Source organism: Pongo abelii, chromosome 13 (genome assembly GCF_028885655.2).
Source record: "Pongo abelii isolate AG06213 chromosome 13, NHGRI_mPonAbe1-v2.0_pri, whole genome shotgun sequence".
Taxonomy (NCBI): domain Eukaryota; kingdom Metazoa; phylum Chordata; class Mammalia; order Primates; family Hominidae; genus Pongo; species Pongo abelii.
The window spans coordinates 124,131,123-124,151,978 of record NC_071998.2 but is presented as its reverse complement, the minus strand read 5'-3'; the positions used below and the strand labels follow the sequence as shown (position 1 = coordinate 124,151,978).

Below are 20,856 nucleotides of genomic sequence, written 5' to 3'. Positions count from 1 at the left end.
CTCCCCCAGGTGTGTCGGCCTCTGTCCCTTTGGTACCCCCAACCCAGAGCCCCCACTGTAGGGTGGCCTAGAGGTTGATTAATGGATGCCCCCTGTAATTTATGTATTTTAAAGGAACCCTCACCTCAGTCTGACAATGCTTTTGAAGTAGCTCCTTTTTTCAAGTCAAACTTTTGACTTTTCCGCTGGGACTGCTACAAAGATTTCCTCATGGAAACTAGGTAGGAGTCTTTTTCAGCCCGAGAGAAAGCTGTGGCCAAGATAGCCAAGCAGAGTGGCAGGGTAAAAGTGCTGTTTGCATTGTGGGGGCTGGAGGGCCTGGGAATGAGGACAGTTCAAGGAAGCGGGTGAGCACCTTTGCTTATCAACAGGTTTGTGCCCCCAAGGGTCCTTCTCTTTGATTTTCTTACACTAGACTTTGATTTTGAAAGTGTGCCTTGTCTTTCTCCAGTATGAAAATGATGCTTTGCCAGGAGGCAGCCCCGTCACCAAAAGGTCAAAAAGCCTTTGCTCAATGCTAGTCCAGTGGGGAAACTGAGGCAGTAAGTGATGCCAGATTCATTCATGCATCCATTCGACGACATTGTCTCCCCAAGAAGAATGGGCGCTGCCGGAGGGGGGTAGGTCTGGCCTGCTTAACACTGTTCCTTGTCACTGGCTGCAGCCAGCATGGGGGCACAGCCAGGTTTTCCTGTTGGGCTGAATGTCGAGTGTCGCTGTGTATCAGGCATCCAGATTAAAAAAGAAACCAAACCCAACCCAGACACTTCTGGGAAGTCCAAGGAGAGCTGGAGTGCACAGAGTCATCCTTGCTCTGACCAGAGCTTCTAGAAACGTTTCCCTCTCCGTGGGCAGCCCCAGCGGCTTCAGAGAAAAGCAAACCTCCCGTGTGCTCAGCTGTGAAATTGTCTCTGACAGGCCTGACCCTGGAGGCCCCGAGCCTTCTTCTCCGGTCGGGAGGTCTCTCAGTGTAGCTGTCTGGGCAGCCCCTGGCATGGCTAGAGCTGTGCTCCTGCCCCTCACAGACCCCCCAACGGCAGGTGCAGCTTGAAGCCTCTTTCCCTCTGGGAACGTCCTCGCCTGACGGGAGCTGACACGGGTTCTTTCTCATTGGGCTGTGAGCGGGGCCTGCAGAGGCAGGGGCAGGACGTGAGGGGTGAGGAAGAGGTGGCCCCAGTGACTCTCTGCAGCCTCTACACTTATGATCAGGGACGTGGGACTTGCTGGGGTTTGTCAACCAGAAGCTGGCTCTGAGGTTTCCTGTGCAAGGGAACTTGGCACAGCCTCATCGGACATTGAGGGAGGGAAGCGGGGACCACGCCCTGCAGCTTCACACCTGTCACTGCTGCTCTGGGTGACAAGGGCACACCCGACAGAAGAAGCAAGATGGGAGCAGAGGGACACGGGAAAGGGAGAGATGAGGGAAGAGACTTCCCGACATACAGAGGGATGTACCTGCTCCCACCCCCCTCCCTGGGAAGAGCCTGTGGACACCAGGGGATGCGGGAGGCAGGGGAAGGGGAACTCCTCCTCCTCACCCCTCACTGCAGACCTCTGATTTACCCCATCCATGATCTTGATTGCAGGACTCTGACCCCCCCCCAGCCTTTGGTTGGTTTTTACTGGGAGATGAGATGGCCACATCTGGGACCTCCCTACCCCAGGATCCCCCTGTTTCTGCTCATGCTGTCTGCTCGGCTGGCTGCTTCAAGGGCTGAGGAGTCAGCTCCCGCAGGGCTCATGGTAGGAGCTCAGCTAGTTTAGTGGAAGAGCGAGCCTGTGGCAGTTGACCTGGGTCCCTGTGGTGTGGACAATCCCAGGGCCCAGATGCTGCCCTCTGCTGCCTGCATTTCTATTCGGGTGAGGCCCCTCTCCATGGGCAGCCCCAGTGGCTTCAGAGAATGTCTTTTTTTTTTTTTTTTTTTTTGAGATGGAGTCTCACTCTGTCCCCAGGCTGGATCGCAGTGGCGCGATCTCAGCTCACTACAACCTTTGCCTCCTGGGTTCAAGTGATTCTCCTGCCTCAGCCTCCTGAGTAACTGGGACTACAGGCGCCTGCCACCACACCGGCTAATATTTGTGTTTTTAGTAGAGATGGGGTTTCACCATGTTGGCCAGGTCTCCATCTCTTGACCTCGTGATCCACCAGCCTCGGTCTCCCAAAGTGCTGGGATTACTGGCGTGAACCACCATGCCCAGCCCAGAGAATTAGTCTTGAAGGAACAAAGAGGAGACAGGTCACAGGGGGCAGCATGCAGCCTGAAGGATTTCTAGAAGGGAGGCAAGTGACTGTCACTCCCAGATGGGAGGGGCCATAGCTACAGGTGAGGGCTCAGAATCACACAGACTTGGTTCCCATTCAGACTCTGCTTCCTCCCAGCTGTGCTACTGGGCAAGCCATGCGCCCCCTCAGAGCTCCCTTCAGTTTTCCCATCTGTAAGGCGAGCTTTCCTAGGATCCCATTTGTTGGCTTGCTCTATATAAAGGGAATTGTGTCTGTAATTCACTAATTACTTACTATGGTCACTGGTTATAATCACTGATTACGCACCATGATTATTAACAAGAATGGAGTTGTCATCGTCATCATCTTACTGGTAGTAACGGTACTCACAGCAAGTCCGGTCGGGTGTGAATGTATTTTATATATGGGGGATTTTTTATATTTATTTATTTCCTGTGACTGCTACCAGCTTTGGGGACCCAGTCCCTGCGGTAACTGGGAACTGACAAAGCTCCAGTTTGCATTACTCTGATGCTCTGTGATATGGTTTGGCTGTGTCCCCACCCAAATCTCATTTTGAACTGTAGTTCCCATAATCCTCACGTGTCATGGGAGGGACCCAGTGGGAGGTAATTGAATCATGGGGGTGGTTACCTCCATGCTGTTCTCGTGATAGTGAGTTCTCACAAGATCTGATGGTTTTATAAAGGGCTTTCCCCCGCTCTGCCCCTTCGCTTTGCCCTTCTCCTGGCTGCCGCTATCTGAAGAAGGACATGTTTGCTTCCCCTTCTGCCCTGATTGTCAGTTTCCCAAGGCCTCCCCAGCCTTGCAGAACTGTGAGTCCATTAAACCTCTTTCCTTTATAAATTACCCAGTCTTGGGTATGTCCCCCAATTATCTCCTGTAGCCTAACAAGCTACCCCCCAATTTAATGGCATAAAATGACGCTGAGTTTATTATGCTCCTGATTTAGTGGGTCAGGGTTTGGGGCAGGACATGGCAAGGAGGCCTCGACTCTGCTCTATACTGACTTGGGCTTAGGTGGGATGCCTTGAACTGCCTAAGAGAGCTGGGCTGGCTCACCCGGGGATTTATATCTGGATCTCAGTTCTGGCATCAGCTTGGTTCCTTGATTCTTCTCCACGTTGCATCTGCAGAGATAGTGTGTCCAAGACGGATTCTTCATCGCCATGCCTGGTGCCTAGGAGGGCACGCTCGGAATGGCTGGGGCTGGCCAGGCATCTTCCCTCCTCACAGCTTCTCCATGTGGCTGGCTTCATCTGCCTTCTTACGTGGTAGCTGGCTGCTCCTAGCACAAGCACTCCAGAGAGTTCAAGGGCGGCAGTGGTTGGGGTGGAAGGTGGGGCCAGCGGCCAGGCATCCCGTGACCTCACCACAGACACCCCAGGATACACTTCTGTCTGATTCTATTCACAGAGCTTGTCACTGGGGCCAGCCCAGTTTCCAGGGAGGGGATTGAGACACCGCCCCCCTCCCACCCCCTGCCCTGGGAAGAGTAGCAAAGAAGGCGTGGCCATCTTTAATCTCCCACACCGGGAAAGGCTTGATATGAACATTTCAGTTTTGTTCAGGATGGGCTGCACCACGTGCCTGGGAGGCAGCCACAGCCTAAGCAGCCCTCAGGAGCTGGATCCCCAGGTGACATCGGGCGCCACACAGGGGCCTACCAATACCTCCATGGCTTTGGAGCCCAATGCTGTCCTCATGAAGATGAGGAAGCCTTGGCTAGGAGGTAAAATGAGTCGCCCAAAGGCAGGCTGCAGGTGGAATGCAGAGTGCAGGGCAGAGTTTGGGCCTCTAGTCCTCATCATCACAGTGCTCCTCCTCCTAAAAGTCAGGTGGCAGCAAGCAGCCCCAGAGCTGGATTGGCTGGATGCAAATCCAAGCTCCACTACCTGTGAGCTGTATGGCCGTGGGCAAGTCACTTCCTCTTCCTGTGCCTTAGTTTTCTAATGTGTAAAATGGGATACTGTAACTACTTCTTTCATAGGGAGAAAACTACGTGAATTAATATTTGTATTAGAACAAAGACATGCTTAGAACAGGGCCAGGCTCATCATATGCACTGTAGCATATGTGCCTGGTGAGTCAATATACTATCATATCTTTTCTCTCCCAGAAAACTGGGCTCATGGTTCTGTTTGCTGCTGACTTTCTTCTCACAGACTGCGTGGGCTATGGCATCCTTGCTGCCCTTGAGATGTGGGAGAAAAAACTGGTTCTAAGCCCTGAATTCATTAAAATGGAAGGAAAATCATGTTCCTTAAACGCTTTGATCTGCAGTGTACACTTAGTGAATACATCACTCTTTAAAACAATCCAGTTCACATGCAGACTGGGTGACCTCTGCTCTTTTTCCCAGATACTTTCATATTCCATTGAAAAATGTAAAAATGTACTTTAAAATAAGAATTGTCAAATCATTCTGCACAGTGTGGCTAGCTGAGCGTTTCCAATAAAGAAGTTTTACTAATTTGCTAAGTGATGTACCAGTTGTTTATAGAAGAATGTCTATTTTTGAATGGTCTCTTTTGTCACCTAAAACTTCATTTGAAAGGGACAAACTGGCCAGGCGTGGTGACTCACGCCTATAATCCCAGCACTTTGGGAGGCCAAGTCAGGCAGATCACCTGAAGTCAGGAACTCAAGACCAGCCTAGCCAACATGGTGAAACCCCATTTCTACTAAAAATACAAAAAAAATTAGCCGGGCCTGGTGGCGCACTTCTGTAATCCCAGTCACTCATGAGGCTGAGGCAGGAGAATCTCTTGAACCCAGGAGGTAGAGGTTGTAGTGATGCGAAATTGCGCCACTACACTCCAGCCTGGGCGACAGAGCGAGACTACTCCGTCTCAAAAAAAAAAAAAGGGACAAACTGAAATATTCACTGTTGGGCATCTCTGCCCCTCAGGTAGATGTGTCAGTGCCGTGTGGGCACCTCAGTCTTGTCTGTGCCTTTTGCCCGAGTAGACATGGTAAAGAAGGGAGTGACAGAAAGTGGGTGGCCCTCTCCGAGGGAGGAGGGACACAACAGGACCTCCTAGTCTGCAGGGCACCCAGGGCTGATGTACTTACTTCTCCGGACTTGAAAGAAAATCCAATATTAAAACATTGTTATTTCCTGGCGCCATTGTCTGCCAGGCAATTTTAAACGTTGTTAAGCAGCAGAGATATTAGAGTAGAAATGTTGGCGTCTAAGAAAACCATGGAAGGCATCTGTTTCATCTCCTACTTAGGGAACCAAGGCCCGGCCAGATGGGGGTTTGTCTGGGAAGTCGACTTGAGTTTACCAAAGAGCAAGCTAGATCCAGTGGCGTTACCCTCCCTTAGTAATTGCAGGGTGCGGCCGATGGAACAATCCTGGTTTCTCCTCATTCTCTTCTCCAGGGCTTGGAAATGTTCTGTGCGTTGCTGGTAACGTTCACTTGGAGGGTGCAGAACCCATGTTTCACCAGCAGGTGGTAGTAAATAACAAACAAACAGCATCACCAACGGAAACACCTGGCGCCAGGTCCTGGCACTGGGGCGCTGCAGGGCCTTCGGGGCACGCAGGATTTCTGGTGACAGCGGCGAGACGGGCTTGCAGGCCCAGCTGCCGAGAATCAGTGCCATCCCGAGAGTGATGGCCTCCAGAGATGGGAGGCGTTCGGCTTTCCTTGAATTAAGTCAGGGCCTGGGCAAACCTCCCAGCAGCCTGGAGTAGGGCCCCTGGCGGGATGCAAGCCCCGCTTCTTTCAGGCACCAAGTTGTGTGAAATGGAAATTAAAAAACCAAAAGCAACCCCTTTTCCTCCTCCACAGTCCTGTTCCTTTTGTAAGACTCCCTGGACCTCCTGGATCCTATTGGGATCCTTCAGGAGGGGCGGGACGGAGGGACCCAGGGACCACAGGAGAGAGAGAAGCAAATGCCGGCCTCCCCCATGAACACTGATGCTCATCTTGACGTCAGTTTCAAGGAGGGCTTGAAGAAGGAAAGAAGTTACACAGGGCAGTTTGAAGCGAATGTGAGGGATGAGGAGAGGGAGTGTGGGTGCGGTGTAGGTATGTAGGTGTGATTGCTAGATGTGTTTGTGTAATGAGGGTGTGTACTTCGTGTACTGTGTGTGGATAGGTGGGTATACAGTATGTGTTGTGCACGTGGGGGGGTGTAGGGGTGTGGGGGTGTGTGATTTGTGTGTGTGTGTTTGTAGCTGAGTGCATGCATGAGCACATATGCATGTGTGCGTGCCTGTGTGTGTTGTAGTGTGTCAGGTGTCGTGTGTGTAGACATGTATGTAGTGTGTGGGGGAGTTTATGAGTGTGCATGGAGGGGTGACGTGTGCAAGGCATGTGCAAGGGTGTGTGGGGAGGTACTCAGCTCTTTCCTGTTTGCCCTAGGGTGCCAAGGAGGGTCACTCGGCTTATTGTGGGTCTAGCAATCAACCCTGGCATGTTTTTTACCTTTAAGCCACTGGCTGAAGGAGCTATTTCCTTCTCTCCATGTTTTGTTCTATCTTTATATGCGACCCCCAGCAACCTTAGTGTCCCTCATATGTTCTCCCTCAACAATAACTGATGGGCAGAAAGCCAAGGTACCTGCAGGGCTGGCTCTGCAGTGCGGACAGCAGGCGGCGGCGTGGCACAGCAGGAGGGGCCTCCGTTGCCTGCTGGAAAACTGCAAGCTGGCCTGGGTGCTCTCTCCGAGCCCTTTCCTACTCACACCCATCAGCTCTGGAGCTGGATGTGACCAAGGGTGACTGAAGCCAGACCTGCAGCCCGGGAGGAGTCAGTGCCACCCAGTTGCATCTCATGGGTGTTGGGACTCCTGTCCAGAGCCATGGAACTGCTGTGCAGGAGGAGCCTGATGGGATCCTGGGCCTTTAGACAGGACTCCTTCCCCTTCGAGACAGGAGGGTGGGACACGGGCCCGCGGTGGGGGGTGGAGGCCTGGGAGCATCCCACTTGCCACCATGGATCCCCATCTACCCCCATGCCAAGCGCCAAGCACACCCAGCCCCGCGGGGAATAAATGGATTGAGATTTTAATAACCTGGAGGTCAACTCGAGGACTGCCATCTTTTATGGAAGATCTTGAGAAAAAAAAAAAACAAAAACAAACGAAACCATGTGGTGTGGCCTTATGAAATAATGGGATACTCATATCTTGCACTTGGCTAAATTTAGGGCTGACAGAACACTCCAGAGAGGTAACCCTTGGCGGTAGCTTTGTATGATGGGTGAGATGTTAACTGTCAAACCCAGAAATCAAGCCTGAGGCATCTGACTTAATGGTGAAAGACTTTAGACCGCACTGAAAAATCTCTGTCTGAGAGGAGGAGAAAGGGTAAATGGACAGCATTATCAAGGGGACTCGAAACTTCTGGCAGAGCACAGTGAACCAAGGAGCAGCTTGTTCTCAGCTTTGTGCTGAGCTGGCCGGTCAGACCATGTGGGGCTGGAAACGTGAGTCGGTAGCTGGCAGGAAAAACCAAACAAGCCGTAGCAAAACAGACACTGAGCCTCAGAGAGGCTGGGACAGGAGACATGGGTGGGTTTGGGGAAATTACACTAAAGGCGGGGTCTTCAGGGTTCACCCCTCACCCCTCAACCCTGCGTGCTTCCGCTGAGGAGAGATGCTGACTGGGAAAGGTCGGTAGCCTCAGAGCAGCACCCAGTGGGGTCTGTTGCTTGTCTTGACCCAGATGGGAGAGGCCTACCAGGATCCAGGGTCCCTGTGTGCTGGGAGAGGACCAGTGCAGCTCCTTAGCCACGCAGCCCCAGTGAGGAACTGTGAGCCAAAATGTGTTGCTGTTCCATATAAAAGGTTAAAGGACTCGAACGAGGAGCTTTTGCAGGACTACTAACACAGGCAGATGTGGGCAAGTGCCCGTGATGCCAGGCTTCTGGGCAGAGCTTCCGGAACTGGTGGGGTTACAGGATGGCCGGAGGCCACCCACACTGCAGGTCCCCCAAAAGGGACAGCCGCCCATGGCCTTCGGGGGAGATTGTGTCCTTTGTCACTTTAGGAACGGTCTCTCACAGGGGCCATTTCAATCTGTTTTAAGCATTAAATGGTTTCCTTTAAAAAAACACATCACATTTTTAGTGGAAAACTTTAAACACATCTAAAAAGCAGAGAGAATAGAATAATGAACCTGTGGGACCCATCGCTAGTATAAGGAACCTCACGTGCTTGTGGCCACCTTTGTTGCATCTAGAACCACCCTCTCCTACCCCAGAGACCCCTCCCAACAAACCCCACGTGCTAGTGTTCATTCTTTTGGCTGCATATTTAATTCACGAGTGGATGATCACGTAAAGATGAATGGAACGACTGAGAGGAAGGGTGTCCCTTGGTTATTTTCTGTTGCCGCAGGACCTGATTCAGTGCTCGGTGAGAAAAGTCCTTAAGTTCTCTGGCCCATGAACACTTGAGGAACTAAAGAACTTCCTGGTTTTTGGAAATGGTTCCCTTTTTTCCTTCCCTCCCTTCCTTCCTTCGTGTTTATTAGGTGCTTTCCATGGGCCCACTACTGTGCCAGGTGCTGGGGTATAGCAATGAGCCTGACCTTACTGGGGGGATCCCTGCTTTCATGGGGTGAGCGTTGGGGTGGGAATACAGGTATTAAGTGGATACTACATCAGTTGTTACTGATGTGCGCTTGTGATGAGGCCTTCCAGGAAGTGCTGACTGCAGAGCCTGTGTTTCCTGATTCCTGCAGAGAGGGGTTTGTTTGGGTTTTGGCTCAAAGTGGGAACCAGCGTGAGCATTCCCTTTCTTCCTCAATCTTTTGGAAATTTGGCCCTCCCTGCCTCCGACATCCCCAGCACTTCCTGCTTCTGTGACCTCTGCTTTCCTGCCAGGTTTGTGTTGCATTACATCCAGGTCCCCTCTCACCTCCACCACCCTGGGCTCCATGAGCGAGGGATTGGGTCCGATTCATGGAGCATGAAGTGGCGGCCACCCTTCTCCCTCCCTCTCTCTGTGTGTGTGTGTGTGTGTATGTAGCATGTATGTATGTATATATATATATTAATATAGTCACATATGAATATATGTTTAAATTAGACCATGTATACAAGCCATTTATTTACCTGCTTTTTTCTCATTCTGTCATAGACTTCTGCCTCGACCTGTCATAGATCTCTTTGCAAGTTAATATAGAGATTGTTTCTAAAAGTTTGTCTAATATTCTATTGCAGAGATACACCTTCTTTGATTTAATCTGTCCTCTATTGATGGACATTCTAGATCATTTCCAATGGTCACTATTGTAAACAACACTGAAATGGACATCTTTGTATACACATCTTTTTCCCCTCCGTGCTATTATCTCTTAGGTTCAAGTTCTTAGAAAGAGGATTGCTGGGTGAAAAGACACGTACATTTTACATTTTCATGCCAGCTGGGAAATTCTCACTAGAAATCTTTGTCAACTACCAGAAAAAAAACAAAAACAAAAACAAAAACCTCATTGTATTTCTATCTGGCCTTCCATTTTTCCCTCGAGTCAGATTTCTCCTCAGTTGAGAAACTTTGCCCGTATTGGTTCGTAAGTGGCCCGTGTGAGGGACTCAGGGGCTCCAGGCCATTGGGTAATGAGGCAGCAGAACAGTTGGGGGTGTTATGGGCCGGGGATCAGGGTCCTATCCCAGCCTGCTCACCAGCTGGCTAGATGACCTTGGGCGGGTCACTTAAACCACAACCTCTTTGGGCCTCAGTTTCCTGACTTTCAAACAAGAGGTCAATGGGATGACCTTCCAGGCCCTCAGAAAGCTATGGCTCCAAAGGTCAGAACACCTGCAGTGCAGCTGGGTTTCCAAGCCATACCTGCTTATTGGAGATGACACTCAGAAAATATTTGGTCCAAATAATTCTCACCCCTAAACAACGGAGGCCTTAGTGTCCTGGATTATTAGCGGGATCCACCATTTTGATCTCAGCCAAATGTGGCCTCCTTAGAAGCCGTCCTAGGCCCAGTCAAACCATCAGCCTCCCATCATTTGGTTGATTTTCTTCACAGTACCCATGACTCTCAGAAATGGTTATGTGTTACCTGGGTAATGTTTGTCTCCCCAAGACAGCGTGAACTTCAGGAGCCCGGGGGCCTTGGCAGTCAGGCTTGCGGTGTAGCCCGTCTCCCATGTCCAGCACAGTGCCTGGCACAGCCCAGATGGTCAGCAACTACCCACTGGGTGAATCGTGGGGTGAGGATTATTTCTGTATTGGTTTCTTCTTTCCGTGAAAATATCTGTAAATATTAAGGGTAGACCTGGACTGGAAGGCTCCATGGCAGATTCTTACCCCACATTGTTTTAAATCGGTATTTATTCATCCTGGCAAGAAAACACAAGGTCTCTGGATCAGAGAACAGACCAAATTCATTCACACAGTAATCTCAGAGCTGGCTCCCCACGCCCCAGTTCCTCACAGGCAATGTGGAAAGAGCCGAGTGCACCCCGAGTGTACAGGGGGTCTATCGCAGGAGGGGAGCCCCAACATTGTGACTCTTGGAGCTTATGCAGGACAACATGCCAGCTCCCTCCCGAGCTTTACTCTGGAAGGAACCGACTCCCACTCCTTCGGGGGAGAGGAGGAGGAGGTCACTAGGTTTACAGCCCTTTGAATGTAAACAAATGTCTCAAGGCAGAGGCCCCTAAGTCTCTCTGGAGGTCTCTGTCTTTAACTTCCAAGGCTGTTGTTAATCTGTCATCCTTTATCCCAGGTGCCAACAGTCTTTGCTGACACGCCCTGACCACGGGCAACCATGAAAATATTCATGAAGCATCACTTCCCCACACACATCTCCTGAATTGAAAAGTAATAGCCACCACCTTTGAGTGTCAGCTGTGTGCCAGAATCGTAAATGCGGTGTGAGCCGGTCAGGACGGGTCCTGTTATCCTTTCAGCAGATAGGAAGCTGACGCTCAGAGAGTGAGAGACTGCCTGGAGGTGAGGCAGCAAGGAAGGGAAGAGCTGAGATGAGACCTGGATTTGTGAATGCCCCAAGCCCATGTTCTCTCTACAACCTGGCTTCCCCAAAGTCTGGTCAAGTTGGTTTTAACAGAGTTTATTGCTTTTGAAGCATTTGAAAAAGAGAAGCCTTCTATTTATTGAACACCTACTATGTGCCAGACATCGTTCTAGGCAGGGAAAAATGGGAGAGACACGGTCCTTTGTTCTTACGGGACCCACCCATGAGAGAGACGCAGACATTAAAGAAAGAATCACGCAGAGAGAAGTATCCTTGTGATAACAAGGGTGGCAAGTGAGGGAGGATGAGAAGTGCAGGCTGGGGGCTGTCCTCAGAGACTTCCCTGAGGAGGGAACATCCCACCGGGGCCCTGAGGCTGAGTATGAAGGCTGGCCCAGGCAAGATGTGGGAGAAGGGTGTTCCGGATGGAGGAGGTGGCACGTGCGAAGGGAGGTGCAAGCTGGGAAGATTCACCTGGGAGGAAGGCAGGGCGCAGACCTTGCCCTGGAAGGGAGACCGCTCTTTATCCTCGGAGCACTGGGGAGCCACTGCAGGTTTGAAGCAGGGGAAGGGATGGGATTCACTGAAGTGACTTCTCATTCATGCTAGATAGCCAGATGTTCTCGTTAAAGCAAAAACCCTTTTCTGCTCTTTCCTAGGGACTGGGGAAGAAAGGTTGAAGGACGTGAGAGAGAACACATTCAGGGAAATGCAGATTGCTTAGAATTAGGTTTCTGGTTTTTTGGTGACAAGGGCATTAACCCAGCAAGTCACGGCCACAGGGGAAAATGGCTGGCAGTGATTTTTCTGCATCTCTTGCTTCCACGTTCACCTGGCTGGCAGCCTGGGGGGTTCTTTGGAAGGTTTCAAATGTGTGCTTCAGGCCCGCTTGCCAGACCCCTGGGCAGTCGGTAGGAGGGTAACCAGGCAGCTTCCAGAGAAACTGCCAAACTCACTGCCACCACACCCCTAGGAACCAGTTCCAATCGGGGCCACAGTCCTAGCAAACAATGGTAATATTTACCAAGTATTTCTGGAAAAATGAGTGCAAAGTGCAGGAAACGCAGTGCAAATTGCTAGAACGCAGTACATTAGCAACATAGGACATTTAATGAGTCTGGGAAGAGACGTATGAATTTCAGGAAAATGTCAATTGCCACAGTGTAAACAAGAGGCTTCTCAATATCTCATTCTCCATAGGACTTTATTTCAGTCTTTGGTTATAACTAGTTCTGTGATTCTTGGGAGAGACTTCGTTCTAAGCATCAACGAGGGGAGAATTGGAGAATTTTGGGAAAGAGGGGAGTGGGGGTTGCTAGAGCATCACAGACTAGCAGAGAGCTTTGGGGGCACTGACACAGTCCCATTTGAGGAAAACTGAAACTGCAGCTGGGGCTGGTGCGCATCCAGGAAAAGCGTTTGCTGCAAAAACTGGGCCCATAGTGGGTGCTATGGTCTGAATGTGTCCTCCCAAAATTCATATGTTAAAATCTAATCCCCAAGACAATGGTATTAGGTGGGACCTTTGGGAGGTGATGAGGTCACAAGGCGGGGGCCCTTGTGGATGGGATTAGTGCCCGTATAAGGGAGACCCCAGAGAGACTCCTCACCCCTTCCACCAGGTGAGGATGAAGCAAGAAGGCACCATCTGTGAACCAGAAAATAGGCCCTTTCCAGGCGCTGAATCTGACTTGATCTTAGACTCCCAAGGCACCCAGTTTATGGGACTTTGCTGTAGCAGCCCAAACGGACTAAGACAGGGGGACAACTGCTCACATCTCACTGGGTTGCAGGTGGGGATGGTATCTTGTCCAGGAAAGGGAAAGACTGAGGTCAAGGTCAGCCAGTGCATTTCCCATCTCACGCAGCCCTGTTGCTGGGACTGAGGAGGGACCTGGGAAATAGGCACCGACAGCCTTGTCCAAGTGGTTCCAAGTGGCTCCACCTAGACCCACTTCTTCAGCAGCTCAATCTATGGCTAAGTAAGGTTAGGAAGCCCAGGACCCATGGGCTGCCGGCCAGCAGGGTGCTCACTTGTCCCCCTTCTCTGCAGTTCCTGACAGCCTCCTCATGAAGGTGCTGAGCCAGCGCCTGGACCAGCAGGACTGCATCCAGAAAGGCTGGGTGCTGCACGGCGTCCCGCGGGACCTGGACCAGGCACACCTGCTGAACAGCCTGGGCTACAATCCCAACAGGTGAGCTGCCCCAGCCAAGCCCGCAGCCCTGGCCAAGCCCCTGGGCACCCCCTCTCCAGGGCTCAGCTGAAGGGGTCCAGGTTACACAAGCCTTCACATGTTCCTGAAGTGGAATGTCTCCTGGTCACCCCCATTCCCACCCATCCCAGCTGCCCGGTGGACTAGGAGTCAGGCTTGGGTTCAAATCCTGGCTTTCACTCTCCTTGCTGGACCCTCATCTGTAAAACAGTAATAAATACCAGTCTTGCCTTCCTTGGGGGATTGTTATACAAACCAACGGATGTTTTCTCCTACTATTTTTACAGTTTCATTTTTATATTTAAATCTTTGATGCAGCTGATATTTATTTTGATGTGAGTAGGCAGTATGAGTCCCCCTTTTATTTTTTCCCCAAATGGTTAACCATTTGTTCAGAGTGTTGAATATCACTGGATGTTCTGTCTTCCCTCTACTAGTTTGAACTTGAGAGCTCATCACAACTGTATATATCGTGGAGAGCAATGTGGCCCACCCAAGTGAAAGCAAGCAAAGGCTGTTTAGTCTGAGCTTGCAATAGCAAGGGGTCAGCCACCATTGCTTGGTGTTTTGGCAGAGACTCACAGGCAGGCAGCGGAGGTGACAGCATTCTAGTGGAAGGTGGGAAAGGCTTCGGTTCTACCGTGCCCCAGTTGGAGACTGTTGGCTTGGGGAAGCTGGGTGGGTTAACTAGAGGCGGGGCCTCCTATGTGACTGGTTAAGGGAACATATTTGGCTTTCTCTGATTGGTCCTACCTTGCAAATGGTGGCAAAAATGAGGGAAGCCGCCAATTCCTGATCAAGTCCTGGCCCTTTGGGGCTGATTGCTGCAGATTGTGGTCTGACTCCCTGGGCAGGTTGCTGCAGGTTGTGGGTTCCAGTTCTGTTTTTATATATGGTCTGACCATCATCAAACTGTGTATTTAGTCTCTCAATATACTGGGCCTGTTTCTGAACTTTCTCTTTTCTGAGTGTCTATTTCTGCAGTAGTACCTCTCTGTTTAACTACTTTACTTTTGTCATATCTGTATTTCAATAGTCAATGCAGGACAAGGCCCTCTCATTAATCTTCTTTATTGTCTATTTTATGTATTTATTATTCCAAACGAGCACTATAATGATTTTATCATGTACAAAAAGAAACTACCATTGAAATTTTAGCTGGAATTGCCTTAGATTTTCAAATTGATCTGTGATATGGTTTGGCTCTGTGTTCCCACCCAAATCTCATCTTGAACTATAATCCCCACATATTAGGGAGGGACCTGGTGGGAGGTAATTGGATGATGGGGGCAGTTTCCCCCATGCTGTTCTCATGATAGTGAATGAGTTCTCACGAGATCTGATGGTTTTAAAGTGTGGCACCTCCCACTTTGCTCTCTCTCTCTCTCTCTCCTGCTGCTATGTAAGATGTGCCTTGCTTCCCCTTTACCTTTTGCCATGACTGTAAGTTTCCTGAGGCCTCCCCAGCCATGTGGAACTGTGAATCAATTAAACCTCTTTCCTTTATAAATTACCTAGTGTCAAGTAGCTCTTTACAGCAGTGTGAAACGGACTAATACAATCCATTAGAGTTTGACATGGCTATATCCTGTCTTTGCTTCTAGTGAAAATATCAACACTTCCTTGGGTCTCGCATTTTTTATTTTATTTCTAGGTATATTATCTCTTGTTCTTCTTACTGATATTATAATAAGATATTTTCTTTCCATATTTTCTAAGGGGGTTTTTCAAGAGTATAGAAAAGACATTGATTTTGGCCTACTTATTTTATACCCCAGCCACCTTCTCAAACCCTCTTACAGTTTTGGATAGTTTTTCAGTTGATTCTCTTGGGTTTTTCAGGTAGATGATCATGTCATCTACAAATACTCATCCTTTTGCCTCTTCCTTTTCGATATTTATACTTTTCATTTTACTCTTGTTGGGCGGTACTTTCAGAACAGGGTGTCATGATCGACACGGTGGTTTTTCCTGACCATGAGGGCTGTCCTCGTACTGCTGACATTAAGGTGCTACTGGCTTTTGGTTTGAAGTGCATACAATTTGTATGAAGTTAAAGAAGTTGGCCGGGCACGGTGGCTCACACCTGTAATCCCAGCACTTTGGGAGGCCGAGGCGGGCGGATCATGAGGTCAGGAGATTGAGACCATCCTGGCCAACATGGTGAAACCCGTCTCTACTAAAAAATACAAAAAATTAGCTGGACGTGGTGGCAGCCGCCTGTAGTCCCAGCTACTTGGGAGGCTGAGGCAGGAGAACGGCGTGAACCCAGGAGGTGGAGTTTGCAGTGAGCCAAGATCGCGCCACTGCACTCCAGCCTGAGCGACAGAGTGAGACTCCGTCTCAAAAAAAAAAAAAAGGAAGTATAGCGCCGTGATTTAAAATCTCTTGTTAATGTTTATCAAGAGCTTTTCAGCATCCTTTAAAATTGTTTTTTCCTTTTTTGATATATTAATATTATAAACTACGTTAATAATAGTAAGCCAGTCTTTTGTTCCTATAATAACTGGTTTGGTCATGGCATATTGTTCTTTCATGGTATATTATTCTACTGCTTGTGGCAGATAGAATTTTGACCCTTATGACCTTTGCCCTCCTGCTGTCATGCCTCTGAATATTACATTACATGACAAAAGGGACTTCGCAGATATACTTAAGATTACTAATCAGTTCACCTTAAAATAGAAAGGTCATCCTGGACTATCTGGGTGGGCCCAGAATAATCACACAAACCCTTCCGCCCTGACTGAGGGCAGAAGAGGAAGTCAGAGAGATTTCTAAGCATGACACAGCATTGGTGGCTCAAAGATGGGGCAGTGGAAAATGTGAGAAGAAATGAATTGAACCAACAGTGAGCCCCAGGTGAGAACTACAGCTCTGGCTGATACCTTGACCTAAGCCCAGTTAGACTCATACCAGATTTCTGACCTACAGAAACTGTGAGATAATAAATTTGAGTATCTTTTTTTCTTTTCTTTCTTTCTTTCTTTTTTTTTTTTTTTTTGAGACGAGTATCACTCTGTTGCCCAGGCTGGAGTGCAGTGGCATGATCTCTGTTCACTGCAACCTCTGCCTCCCAGGTTCAAGCGATTCTCCTGCCTCCTGCTCCTGAGTAGCTGGGATTACAAGTGTGTGCCACCATGTATGGCTAATTTTTGTATTTTTATTAGAGACGGGTTTCACCATGTTGGCCAGGTTGGTCTCGAACTCCTGACCTCAGGTGATCCACCCACCTCGGCCTCCCAAAGTGCTGGGATTACAGGTGTGAGCCACCGCACCTAGCCAAATTTGAATATCTTTTTTTTTGAGACAGAGTCTCACTCTGTCTCCCAGGCTGGAGTGCAGTGGCACGATCTTGGCTCACTGCAAGCTCCACCTCCTGGGTTCACACCATTCTCCTGCCTCAGCCTCCCAAGTATCTGGGACTACAGGTGCCCGCCACCACGCCTGGCTAATTTTTTGTATTTTTAGTAGAGACAGGGTTTCATCGTGTTAGCCAGGATGGTCTTGATCTCCTGACCTTGTGATCCACCCACCTCGGCCTCCCAAAGTGCTAGGATTACAGGTGTGAGCCACCGCACCCAGTCCAAATTTGAGTATCTTTAAGTGGCTAAGTTTGTCATAATATGATAATGGCAGCACAAGGAAATTAACATGCTGTTGGATTGTATTGGCTACATTTTTTTTTGCATTAATATGCATATATAATATGGATTAGAATTTTTCCACATTCTTGTGCTTTGTTAGGCTTTAGTATCAGTGATGTGAAAATTTCATAGATTTTCTTTCTTTCTCCATATCTGAGAGAGTTTTTAAAACTCCAGCAGTAACTATTTTTTGGATCTGGCACTTTGGGGCAGAGGTAGCTTGTTAACAATTTGATTTATTTTGTTCATGGTGTTTGGTCAATTCGAATTTCTCTCTTTGCTTGTGCAATTGGTCTCTTCCTAGAAAATCATCCCTTTCCCCTGTCTTTAAATATATTAACATAATTTGAATGTCTTGTGCCATTAATTTTTATTGTGTTTCCTACAGTTTTGGCTTTATGTGTTTTGGTGCTACGTTATTTAGTGCATAAAGGTTTCTGTCAGCTGTGTGTTCATTGTGAAATGTATTCTTGATGAAAGTGACCATCAGTGACAGACAGCTAATTATCTACCCCAACATTTGTTCTAATTTTCCTCCTCAATAACAAAAGGTCAATTTTCAGAGGAGTACATTGGTGTCTGAAAATGAAAGATCCCATTTTCCAGTCTTCTTTACAGCTATATGGAGCCACAACACTAAGTTCTGGCTAATGAGATATAAGTATACAGTTGTGTGGTTTTTCCAGGAAACCTGCTTTGAGGAATCTAACTCAGCTGGAAGGTGTTAGCTTTTTTTTGTTTTGCCTTTCCTTTCTTTTTGATTTTCCTGAAGTTAGTAAACATCTTGCTTTTTCACTTGTCTAGTTTTCTTTGTACCTATTAGTTAATTATTTCCACGTCTCATAATAGCCTTTCAGAACAATTTCCCACAAAGTCCATCATATTGTGTAATCTATCAGTTTCAGGTTGTTGTTTTTTTTTCTTGGTCACTCCCGTTCCTCTCCTGTTTGGACTGGTTTTTTTCTAGGCTTACTGCATAGTTGATCGTCAAGGGCTTTTCTTTACTATAATCAGAGGAATTCCCCTTGGCTTTCTTTTGAGTTGGAGTCTCTGCTTCCTGAGTCACACATCTTCCTTTTATATACCCCCTTGATTTGACAAAGCATAACCTCTAGTTGCTTCCCAAGTTAAAAAGATGATTTAAAAGCAGTAGGCTGTTACACCGGAAACACATGTGTTCTAAATTGAAGAAGTCACCCTTTATGCCTGTATACAACAATCATTTTGGGATTGCCATTCACTACTACACTGAAGATTCCCTTTACCCCTCTCCCATATTAGATATTTTATTTCTATATCACATGGCTTCCTTTTTCTTGGTTTACTACCTTGTTTTGGTTGAACACATCTATCAGTAACTTCCTGAGAAACGGTGTATGGGAGGTAAACTTTGGGGGCCCTACTATTCTATCTGAAAGTGTCTATTCTATCTTCATACTTGTTGAATAGATTGGCTGGGTGAGAAACTATAGGCTGGAAATGATTTTCCCGTAGAATTTTGAATTTCCAGTGTTGCTAAGAAGTCCAATGCCAATCTGATTCTGATCCTTCATACGTGACTTTTTTCTTTCTGTGGAAGTTTGTAGGCTCTTCCCTTTGTCTCCAGGGTTCTGAAATTTCACAATGAAATTTCATTACATCCTTGGTATAGGTCAGATTTACTCCACTGTACCAGAAATTAATCTTGAAACCTGTGTCCTTCAGTCCTGGGACATTTTCTTGAATTATTTTGTTAATGATTTTTTCCCCTTTTTTCTATTCTGTCTGTAACTCCTGTTATTTGGGTATTGGATCTTCAGGACTGGGCTTCTAAATGTTGTAAAAATATCTTTTTTCACTTGTATTTTGTGTGTATGTGTGTGTGTAGTCAGTTGCTGCTTTTTGTTTTGTTTGGCTCTACTTTCTGGGAGATTTCCTCAACTTTCTCTTCCAACATTTTTATTGAATTCTGATTTCTGGTCTTGGGTTTGTTTATTTCTGTAATATTCAAGAGCTTTTTGTTTTCTGAATATTCCTTTTATAGTTTCCTGATCTTATTTCATGTTTTTTTTTATCTCTTGAAAATGTTAATGACATATTTGATTTTGTTAGGAGGATGGGGAGATAGGCTTTTTTCCTTTTCCTTTCTGCATAACCAGTTTCTATTGAATTTTTGTTTGTCTTGGTCTTATTCTTTCTCAGCAGAGTCTTTTTTTACCCTTAGATGTTGAATTACCCTTGGTTGTTTGCTCATGTCTAAGAATGGGAGACTAAAAAGCGATTTGGAAGCTCTGAGTGCATGGAAAGCGCCCACAGGCTTAGTCTTCACTGTAGGGTGGTATCATTGGGGTGATAAAATTGGGCCATTTGTGCAGAACCCTCCCACCAAGTGTCAACATCTTTAGATCTTTTCCTCTGGGCTGCTCAGATTCCCCAGAGAGGACTCATGCAGTCTCCTGCTGGAGGGTAAAGGCCTTGCTGCCAGGACCCCCTCTCTGGGAAGGGCAGGGGAGAGGTCTCACATACTGCATGCAGTTTGCATACTTTTACCTAACTCCCCTGTGTTTGCCGTAGACTCAGGCTCTCAACTGTGCTTGGCATTCTTCAGCCCAAAGAGCCTGTATTTTATCCTCTCTAGAGAATAAATGTTTAATTTCTTCCCAAGTGGAGGAGAGACATTCACTCAGCTGGGTGGAGTGAGGAAGGGATCTAGGACTCACTCTCTTCTCAAGCAAGCCCCCTTATTTTAGCCACCAGTTCCCAGGTGGCACCTGTGCCTGAGCCTTTTGAGGATTTTCTGGGGAAGATGAGGTTGATTCTCAGCTTTCCTACTACTGAGTTAGGATTTGGCTTTCTGAGGCTGCCTCAGCTTGTTGCCTCTGGTTCAAGTCTGCTTTCCAGCATCGAAACCTTTGTCTGATTGCCTTCCTCTTCCCTGTTCTTTCTGTCTTTGTAGGTTAGGTTTTCAAAGTGCCTTTCCTGTCATTTTTATGTGGGATTTTGGGAAGAAACAAAATCTGGTGTGGGTTTCAAGAAGCCATTTTTATCTGGAATTCAAACTCTGATTTCTTTGTTACATTTGCATGTTCCTAAGTTTTACTTTCAACTATTTTGCTTCTCTTATTTTTTGTTGATGACACAACTAAAAAGCTATATGGAAGCTCTGGATGCATGGGTGGAGCCCACAGACGCTGTCTTCACTGTGGACAGAGTGAAATTGCGTTTGATATTTTTTCTTCAATCTGAATGTCTTCTTCCTTGAATAGTTGAGTCTATCCCACCTATTTTTGCTTTTCTTACTTTATTTTGTGCTTCATTATGGTTTCCTTTGTTTTCCATCTTTTCTTTATGGGATGTGTTTTGAGTTTTGTTCTTGTTATTGTTAGCTTCTTACCTGCCTCACTTCCATTAATTTAGAAGATAATCTGTTTGTAGTTCTAATAGTCTCTTCAACATGGCTTGATTGAACCTTATTTCTCGGTTTGTTGATTTTGAAATGCAGCAGAATATCTTGACCCCTTCATATGAAAGACGTCAGCTGGGCGCGGTGGCTCACGCCTGTAATCCCAGCACTTTGGGAGGCCGAGGCAGGTGGATCACGAGGTCCAGAGTTCAAGACCAGCCTGGACAATATGGTGAAACCCTGTCTCTACTAAAAATACAAAAATTAGCCGGGCATGGTGGCGGACACCTGTAGTCCCAGCTACTCGGGAGGCTGAGGCAGGGAACTGCTTGAACCTGGGAGGCAGAGGTTGCAGTGAGCCGAGATCATGCCACTGCACTCCAGCCTGGGTGACAGAGCAAGACTCCATCTTAAAA

The 20,856-nt window shown here is 47.8% G+C and overlaps 1 protein-coding gene across 8 annotated transcripts in view; it reads left to right on the top strand.

The window, feature by feature from the left end:
* AK8 (adenylate kinase 8) overlaps positions 1-20,856 on the top strand; it is a 157,701-nt gene that overhangs the window by 71,519 nt on the left and 65,326 nt on the right. For all 8 annotated transcript variants that reach the window (XM_054520770.2, XM_054520773.2, XM_054520768.2 and 5 more), the window contains one exon: positions 13,252-13,393. In XM_054520770.2, the coding sequence (XP_054376745.2) occupies positions 13,252-13,393 (142 nt within the window). The remainder of the gene's footprint in view (positions 1-13,251; positions 13,394-20,856) is intronic.